Consider the following 9,096-nt stretch of genomic DNA (forward strand, 5'->3'; position numbering starts at 1 on the left):
GCGGCGCCCCGGCCCCGGCCCCCCGGCCCCCCGCGCGCGGCGCCCCGGCCCCGGCCCCCCGACCCCCCGCGCGCGGCGCCCCGGCCCCGGCCCCGGCCCCCCGACCCCCCGCGCGCGGCGCCCCGGCCCCGCGCACAGCGCCCCCGGCCCCCCGCGCGCGGCGCCCCGGCCCCGCGCACAGCGCCCCCGGCCCCCCGCGCGCGGCGCCCCGGCCCCGGCCCCGGCCCCCCGACCCCCCGCGCGCGGCGCCCCGGCCCCGCGCACAGCGCCCCCGGCCCCCCGCGCCCCCCGCACGACGCCCCCGGCCCCCCGGCCCCCCGCGCGCGGCGCCCCGGCCCCGGCCCCCCGACCCCCCGCGCGCGGCGCCCCGGCCCCGGCCCCCCGGCCCCCCGCGCGCGGCGCCCCGGCCCCGCGCACAGCGCCCCCGGCGGCGGCCGCGCGGAGCCCGAGCGGGGCGGCGCACGGCGCGGGGCCGGGCCGGGCGGCTCCCGGCGCGACTTCCTGTTGTGCCCGCGCCCCGCCGCCGCCGCGCCCGGCGCCCCTCGGCCCGCGGCCGCGCCCATGGAGGGCCCCTAGCGGATGGCGGCGCAGTGCTGCTGCCGCAAGGCGCCCGGCGCCGAGGCCGCGCCCGCCCGCCCGCCGCCCGCGCCGCCGCCCGCGCCGGACGTGGCCTCGGCCTCCAGCGCGCAGCTCTTCCGCCTCCGCCACCTGCAGCTCGGCCTGGAGCTGCGGCCCGAGGCGCGCGAGCTGGCCGGCTGCCTGGTGCTCGAGCTGTGCGCGCGGCGGCCCGCGCCCCCCGCGCTGGTGCTGGACGCGCACCCGGCCCTGCGCCTGCACTCGGCCGCCTTCCGCCGCGCGCCCGCCGCCGGGCCGCCCTGCGCCTTCGCCTTCGCCGCGCCCGGGCCCGGGCCCGCGCCCCCGCCGCCCCCGCTGCCCGCGCTGGCCGCCGCGCCGCGCCCGCTGGCCTTCCGCGTGGACCCGTTCACCGACTACGGCTCGTCGCTCACCGTGGCGCTGCCGCCCGCGCTGCCCGCGCACCAGCCCTTCCAGGTCATCCTGCGCTACACCTCGACGGACGCGCCCGCCGTGAGTCCGCGCCGGGCGGGCGGGCGGGCGCGGGGCGCGGGGCGCGGGGCACCCGCCCGGAGGGCCCGGCCTGCCCGCCGCTCCCCGCCGGCCCGCGGCCCGCGGCCCCGCCCGCGCTCTCACGCCGGGAGCGGACGGGGCGGCCCGCGGGGCTCCGGCGCCGGGACGCGGCCGGGGGCTCCTGCCGCCCGCCCGGTCAAGCCGCAGAGCAGCTGCTGGAGCCGCGGGGCGGGGAGCTTCGGGGCAGTAGCCCGCCCGGCGCTGGCGAGAGGGACAGGCCCTCAGGGTGGGCCCAGGGAGGACCCCTGAGCTGACGCTCGGGCCCGGGCGAGGACTGGCAGGGCCCCGTGTGCCAGGCGCCCCGCCCAGCGCAGGCACTGCTGGCTTCGGGCAGCCCGCCCCAGAGGCCCCGCTGCAAAGGCCGGGTGCCCGGGCCAGGGGCCGCTGCTGCCCCCCATCCTGTGCGGAGCGACGCGTGCCCCCCAGTCCCTGTGCCGCTCCCTGCCGGAGCTGCAAGTGGACAGTGCCGGACAGGTGTGGAGAGGCGCGGGCCCGGCGAAGGCGACACCCCCGGGGAAGAGCCGGGGGTGGACACATGCTGGCCCAGGAGCCCTTCCAGGCGCCCCCTCCACCCCACGCTGCGGCAGGGCCGGCTCTGACAGCTGCAGGCACCCCGCTGGGCGGACAGCACAACCCGTCTCCCCGACCTCGCTCTGTGAACTGGGCACCCGGCTGTCAGGCCCACCCATCCCACTGGGGCTGGGGCCAGGCAGGCAAGGGCGGCCTGTCCGTAGGCTTTCTGTGGCTGCTGAGGACCCTTGATGCTGGGGGGCAGAGGGGGAGGGCGGCAAGGTTCCCGCTGTCCAGTGGCCACAGGGCTGGCAGGCAGCAGACCAGGGCTGTGCACGCACATGGGACATGGGGGCCCCTGGGGGCCTCTGGCCTGGGCATGAGCCCCCGGGACACTCGCCACACAGGGCCCCCTTCTCTGCCTGGCCCGTCCTGGGCCACAGGCTTGAGTCCCAAGGCCTGTCCCTGTGCCAGGTAACTGGGCAGCTGCCTCCGAGGCCCTGCACCCCTGGCAGTTTGGGGTGCTGCTGCCCCAGGACCATGCTCTTTGCACCCGTTCCTGAAGCCCACACCCCAGCCCAGCAAGAGCAGTGTCTCCCTGCCCCAGCCCCTTCCTGACCAGTCCCCAGCAAAAGCACCTCCGTGCCCTGGGGCTCCCCAGCAAAAGCACCTCCATGCCCTGGGGCACCCCAGCCGCCTCACCCCCAGGAAGGCCGTCAGCGCAGCTCGAGGGGACACCAGACTGATTGAGGGGTGCACGTGGTCCCCGAGCTGGACCCGACCTAGGGAGAAGAGGACTTGGCAAGAGGGAGCAGTTGCGGGCAGTGCTGGGGGGCCGGGAGGGGCCCCGCTTTCAGGTGGGCCAGGACCCCGCAGCAGCATCAGCGGGTGTCTCCCAGCCCTGTGTGCTGGGGCCCGTGGCCGAGGCCACCCAGAGGCCCCTGCGCCTTCGGAGCGCCCAGGCTGCCAGCAGAGCCACAGGGGGCGCAGGGACAGAGACTCACAGCCGCGAGAGGAGCTCTGAGGTGCTGGGGGGATAGCGGCGGCAGGGAGCAGGGGTAACCCCACGGGTCTGGGTCCGCTGCCTCCTGGTTTCCGCACGGAGGGCCCCGGGCGCGGCACCAGCTTCGGCTTTGGCGAGGTCCGAGCGGAGGGGGCAGCGGTGTGCGGTGTTAGCAGATTCAGGGTCCTCGGGATGCCCACAGTTGGGGGTCCCTCCCAGACTCTGCCCTGGCCTTACTGGGGGCCCAGGAGGCCTGAGTGGAGAGGAGAGGGGGTCGGGAAGGGGGTGCAGGCAGCAGGCCAGGGCTGGGTGGGCTGGAGTGGGGTCAGGGCCTGGCCCTGGCACCTGAGCACCAGGAAGACTTTGGGGGTCACCGTGTGGGCGGGGCCTCCACGGCACCGGCCCAGCAGGGGGCGGGACTTCCAGGGGCATCCTCCGCCCCCCCCAGCCCGCGGCCGAGGTTCCCCGCAGCTGCCCTTCCCCGGCCCATGAGCGCCGGCTCCCACAGAGGGCTTCCGGGCGGGGCGCAGAGGAGGCCCCCGGGTGCTGTGTCAGCTCTGGCTTCGCGTGGAGGCGGCGCCTCGGGCCCCCCTCCAGCCTGCTGCTCCTCTTTGGCCTCTGCCCGCTGTCCAGAGGCCTGTCGGCCGGCGTCCCTTCCTCCACGGCAGGCCGTGCTCCCAGGACTGGCCCATCCCCTCCGGGCCACTCACCGGGAAGCTCTGCTCTGCCCAGGCCCCGTGGGGTCCCCTGCGGAGTGGGCGTGGGGTCCACTGCGGAGTGGATGCAGGAGGGAGTGGGCGGCCCACGCTCACCGCGCGTGCTCCCGCAGATCTGGTGGCTGGACCCGGAGCTGACCTTCGGCCACGCCAAGCCCTTCGTCTTCACGCAGGGCCACTCTGTGTGCAACCGCTCCTTCTTCCCCTGCTTCGACACGCCTGCCGTCAAGTGCACCTACTCGGCCGTGGTCAAGGTCAGTGCCCGGCGCCTGCTCGCCCTGACCTCGGGCCTGCCGCCCAAGGAGGGGCAGCACGCAGTGGGGCGGGGACGGCCGGGGGTGGCTGGGCACCGGAGGGGATGGGCCATGGCTCCCTGCGGGGGAGGCTCAGCGGGGCGGTGGGGCCAGCCTCGGGGCCTCCGGCGTGGCTGCCTCCCCACAGGGGCCAGAGGTTGGCAGGCAGGGATGGGGATGGGGCCCTTGGATGGGGATGGGGTACTGTGACAGTGCGACTGCCTGACCCCGGCACCCCTGAGGGGTTGGGCTCCCTGCCCTGGGTTGTGGGGACCCCGTTGGAGGTGCTGCTACCGCAGATGACGTTATCGAGCGGCAGCATGGGGTCTCTAGGGTTCCCTGACGATGACATGGGGCTCCCCATAGAGATCGTGGGGTTCCTCGCAAGGACTGTCAGGTCCCTGCGGGGGCATGGGCTCCCCATCGGGGCGCAGCTGCCCTGACGGGTGGGCCCGGCGCTGGCAGGCCCCGGCGGGGGTGCAGGTGCTGATGAGTGCCACGCGGAGCACCTACGTGGAGGAGGAGGGCGTGTACCACTTCCACATGGAGCACCCCGTGCCCGCCTACCTCGTGGCCCTGGTGGCCGGGGACCTGCAGCCAGCGGACATCGGGCCCAGGTAGGCCCCACCTGCTTGCTGCCGCCCGCCCTGCATGGCCATGGGCACAGCCCTGCCCCTCTCCCCCGTGGGGCCGCCCCATCAGGGAGCCCTGCGCCCACACGCCGCCAGCAGTGGCCCCCACCCGATGCAGGGGGCTCAGACCTCAGGGCCAGGGCCCGGCCCCCGGGGAGTCGCAGCCCGAGCGCCTCTCCGTCTGTGGCAGGAGCCGCGTGTGGGCTGAGCCGAGCCTCCTGCCCACGGCCACCAGCAAGCTGTCGGGCGCTGTGGAGCAGTGGCTGAGTGCCGCCGAGAGGCTGTACGGGCCCTACATGTGGGGCAGGTAGGTGCCGGGCAGCCACAGCCGCCCAGGGTGGACCCGGCCTGTGGTCCGCCCGCTCACACACGCCTGCCCCGCAGGTACGACATCGTGTTCCTGCCGCCCTCCTTCCCCATCGTGGCCATGGAGAACCCCTGCCTCACCTTCATCATCTCCTCCATCCTGGAGAGTGACGAGTTCCTGGTCATCGACGTCATCCACGAGGTGGCCCACAGCTGGTTCGGCAACGCCGTCACCAACGCCTCGTGGGAGGAGATGTGGCTGAGCGAGGGCCTGGCCACCTACGCCCAGCGCCGCATCACCACGGAGACCTACGGTAGGGCTGGCCCGGGCCTGCGCCAGGGCCATGCAGTGCGTGCCCAGCCGCTCGCGGCCCGGGCAGCAGCTCAGGCCGCCCCGCACCCCGTCCAGGTGCTGCCTTCACTTGTCTGGAGACGGCCTTCCGCCTGGACGCCCTGCACAGGCAGATGAAGCTCCTGGGAGAGGACAGCCCGGTCAGCAAGCTGCAGGTCAAGCTGGAGCCAGGTAAGCCGGCCTGGCCCCGCCCCGCCCCGCCCCGTACTGGCCGGCCCCTCCGGCCACGCCCCCTGGGCCCTCTGGCCACGCCCCTGGGCCTCTGGTCACGCCCCGGCCCTCTGGCCACGCCCCCTGGACCCTCTGGGCATGCCCCGGGCCCTCTGGCCACGCCCCTGGGCCCTCTGGCCACGCCCCTGGGCCTCTGGTCACGCCCTGTGCCCTCTGGCCACGCCCCTGGGCCCTCTGGCCACGCCCCCGGCCGGCCCTGCCCCTCCTGGCGCCTCCGGCCCGCGTCCGGACGGGTTCTCTCCCGAGTCCAGCCCCCGCGGCCCCACCTGCCTCCCCGTCTCACAGCCCGGGGGTCTCCGCGGCGCGTGGTCCTGCCTCCCGGCCCGCGGCCGCCGGCTCGCAGCGCTGTCCCCGCAGGCGTGAACCCCAGCCACCTGATGAACCTGTTCACCTACGAGAAGGGCTACTGCTTCGTGTACTACCTGTCCCAGCTCTGCGGAGACCCCCAGCGCTTCGACGACTTCCTGCGCGTGAGCGGCCCCTCCCGCGGCCCGCGCTGGCCGCCCGCCCGGCCTCGGCGCCCGCGACCCGCTTCTGGCCGCAGGCGGTGCCTGCGCCGCAGCAGTGGGGGCTCTGCGCCCACCCTGGGCCCCGCGCACACCCCTGCGTGCTGGGCAGACCCTGGGGGGGCCTCCCGGGGCCCGACCCCGCTCGCTGAGCCCACCCTGCCCCGGCAGGCCTACGTGGACAAGTACAAGTTCACCAGCGTGGTGGCGCAGGACCTGCTGGACTCCTTCCTGAGCTTCTTCCCGGAGCTGAAGGAGCAGAGTGTGGACTGCAGGGCAGGTGAGGGGCGGGGCCAGGCAGGTGAGGGGCGGGTGAGGGCGGGGCCGGCAGGTGAGGGGCGGGGCCAGGCGGGTGAGGGCGGGGCCGGGCAGGGGAGCAGGCCAGACCAGCTCCCACTGTCCTCGGTGCACCACCATGGAGGACAGTGTGCCCCATCACGGGAGCAGGGGAGGGTGCCGAGGGGACTTCCTGGAGGACGTGGCTCTTAGGCCAGGCTGAGTGAACTGAGCAGCCACAAGAAAAGGCTTGGATGCAGTGTGTGCAGAGGACCTGGGGCAGGGTCGGTGGGGTCTGGGAGGTCTGCCTCAGAGCTGGCCAGCCCGGCAATGCCCATGAGAGTCCCCTGGGGCCTGGGGGCCTGGGTGGGGCGGGCTGAAGGGACAGGAGGCCATGCAGTGGGGGGAATGGAGGCTTGCTGGAGACCAGGGGGCATCCACCAGGTGCGCCTGAGTGCAGGAAGACCTGACAAGTGCACCCAGGGTTTCTCTGGAGGTGGGCAGAACCCACCCACAGCTGCCTGGTGCCGAGGTCAGGCCGACAGGCATCCCTGTTCTGGGCCAGGGAGGGGCAGGTCCCCAGTCGCCAGCTGAGCCTGCTGTGCCCAGCACTGGTGCTGGCCCAGCCACCACAGCCACATCCAGGCAGGGACCACATCTCCTTGCAGGGCTGGAGTTTGAGCGCTGGCTCAATGCCACAGGACCCCCGCTGGCCGAGCCAGACCTGTCTCAGGGGTCCAGCCTGACACGGCCGGTGGAGACCCTCTTCCAGCTGTGGACGGCGGCACCACTGGACCAGGCGGCTGCCTCAGCCAGCGCCATCGACATCTCCAAGTGGAGGACCTTCCAGACAGCGCTGTTCCTGGACCGGCTGCTGGACGGGTCTCCGCTGCCCCAGGGTAGGTCCTGCGGATGGGGGGCGGGTGGGAAGGCGCCTGTCCCACTGACCACTGTGCCCGCAGAGGTGGTGACGAGCCTGTCTGAGTGCTACTCGGCCCTGCTGGACTCCATGAACGCCGAGATCCGCGTCCGCTGGCTACAGGTCGTGGTGCGGAACGACTACTACCCCGAGCTGCACCGGGTGCGGCGCTTCCTGGAGAGCCAGGTGTGCCCCCATGGGCCCCCCAATCCCCCACACAACAGGCCCCGCCACTGGTGCTTCCTGGAGAGCCAGGTGCACAGGGCTGCCCCCCACGGGGCACCACTCCCCACCCTTCCCAGCCGCATGGAGCCCTGCCCCACGGCCTCCCCAACCCTCAGCGCTGGTCACTCAAGGTCCCTGGGCACATGAGATGGAGGTGGGGACTTTGGGGGGGGGTGTCAGCAATTGGGGGGAGAGACCGGACTCCCCAGTTCACGGTGGGTCCAGCTGGGAGCAAAGGCAGAGTCTGGTCCACATCTGCCGTGGCCCTGACTGGTGCTGGGCCTGGCCAGGGGTGGGGCGTTGGAGGCATCTGAGCTCCTCAGACAGAGTTCTGGGGGCCTAGGCCCCCAGGAGCCTCGGCTGGTCCCCATCAGCGCCCCAGCCCACGCTCCCTGCAGACAGGGTGAGAAGCGGCCAGGGCGGGGTGGCTGGGCGGGGCTGACGGTGCACCCCCGCAGATGTCCCGCATGTACACCATCCCGCTGTACGAGGACCTCAGTACCGGTGCCCTCAAGCCCTTCGCCCTGGAGGTCTTCTACCAGACGCGGGGCCAGCTGCACCCCAGCCTGCGCAGGGCCATCCAGCAGATCCTGTCCCAGGGCCTGGGCCCCAGCACCGAGCCCCGCACAGAGCCGGGCGGGCCGGGGGCCGACACGGAGGCAGATGCGGCCACGCCAGCCCTGCTGCTTGGGGACGAGGCCCCCGGCGGCACCATCGCTCTCAGGGACGTCAACGTGTCTGCCTGACCGGACCTCCGGACACCACGATGTGCCTTCGCGGCCTGGTCGCCGAACCGCGCCCGGCTCTGGCCACCAGTTCCGCCCGGCCCCCACCTTCCCGCGGGCTGTTGGGACCTGCGGAGGCCGCCAGGCCCAAGGGCCACCCCCACTCTTGCACGGCAGAACCCAGGCTGCCAGCACCCGCCATGCCCTCCTGGCTCAACACTGACCGCTGGGCGCTGCCCAGGCGTTGCCTGCCATTCTGTGCCTTAATGTCTGCGTGAGGGATCCGTGGCTCGTTGCCCCGCAGCTGGCCCCGGTCCCTTCCGCGAGGAGCCGTACCTGACCCCGGCCAAGGGACAGGGAGGCAGCCCGGCCCTTGGTGTGGGGCGGGGTCGCTGAGGACGACAGGTGCACCTCACTGGGCGGGGCCCAAGCCCCATAGCCTTAGCCCTCAGGGAACGCAGGGACCTGGCCCGAGGAGTGGACAGGACAGCATCTGGTGACTCGCAGGCGGGCAGCAATGCCTGGGAAGGGCAGGTGATGCTGGAGCTCTCCAGGCCCAGCCGCTGAGAAGCCTGGGGACCCTGCCGTCAGGGCTGGCAGCCGGGGCCACTGTGCTGGGGTCACCGTGATTGTCCTATTAAACCTCCACTGCAAGTGACCCTGGCCTGTGTGTCCCATCTGGGGGTTTGGCCAAAGGCACGAATGACCCCGTGACAGCAGACGGGGGGCAGAGGGAACGGCGGCCGTCGGAAGAGGGGGGAACGTCCGCAGGGTACGGGAGGGCCGTGAGCATCCGCTGGGCCGAGGGAGGTGCGGAGAGATGCCAGCTAGAGACCTTCACTGGGGTCCTCGGCCCAGGCCAGCGGAATGTCCAGGCCCTGGGCCCAGGCTCGAGCAGGCTTATCCTGGTCACTCCCCTGCCCCCTGCTCACCGAGACCCTCCTGGGGTGGAGCTTGGGGCACAGACCACAGTGAAGGCTCCATGGAAAGCTGCCTGGAAGGCCCCCCTCTGACAGGCCCCCCAGACTGGCTGCTGGCCGGAAGGAAGGTGCTGGGTTGGGAGAGCGGGGTCCCTGGGTTAGTACCCTGGGAAAAGTGTCACAGAGACCCCTCAGCGACACCGGCGAGGATCCCAAGATGGGCATCCATTGTGCCCCAAAGGGCAGGCTGTGGTAGCAGGGAGGGGAGGGGAGGGGAGGGTAAAGGACGCTTGCCCAGACGCAGCTTTGCTACGAGGCCTGCACGGTGCCGGCTGG

The 9,096-nt window shown here is 73.6% G+C and overlaps 1 protein-coding gene across 1 annotated transcript; it reads left to right on the forward strand.

Annotated features, from left to right (window-relative positions):
- Positions 1-579: 579 nt before the first annotated feature.
- RNPEPL1 (arginyl aminopeptidase like 1) lies at positions 580-8,096 on the forward strand (the record flags this gene model as incomplete). Its single annotated transcript, XM_084232021.1, has 11 exons — positions 580-1,086; positions 3,489-3,629; positions 4,134-4,285; positions 4,491-4,607; positions 4,685-4,920; positions 5,016-5,129; positions 5,547-5,659; positions 5,867-5,975; positions 6,640-6,870; positions 6,934-7,076; positions 7,574-8,096. 11 exons carry the CDS (start codon positions 580-582, stop codon positions 7,859-7,861), a joined length of 2,151 nt encoding a protein of 716 aa, XP_084088147.1. The 3' UTR covers positions 7,862-8,096.
- Positions 8,097-9,096: the final 1,000 nt, after the last annotated feature.

The sequence above is a fragment of the Talpa europaea genome, assembly GCF_964194135.1.
Source record: "Talpa europaea genome assembly, chromosome: 1".
Classification (NCBI taxonomy): Eukaryota; Metazoa; Chordata; class Mammalia; order Eulipotyphla; family Talpidae; genus Talpa; species Talpa europaea.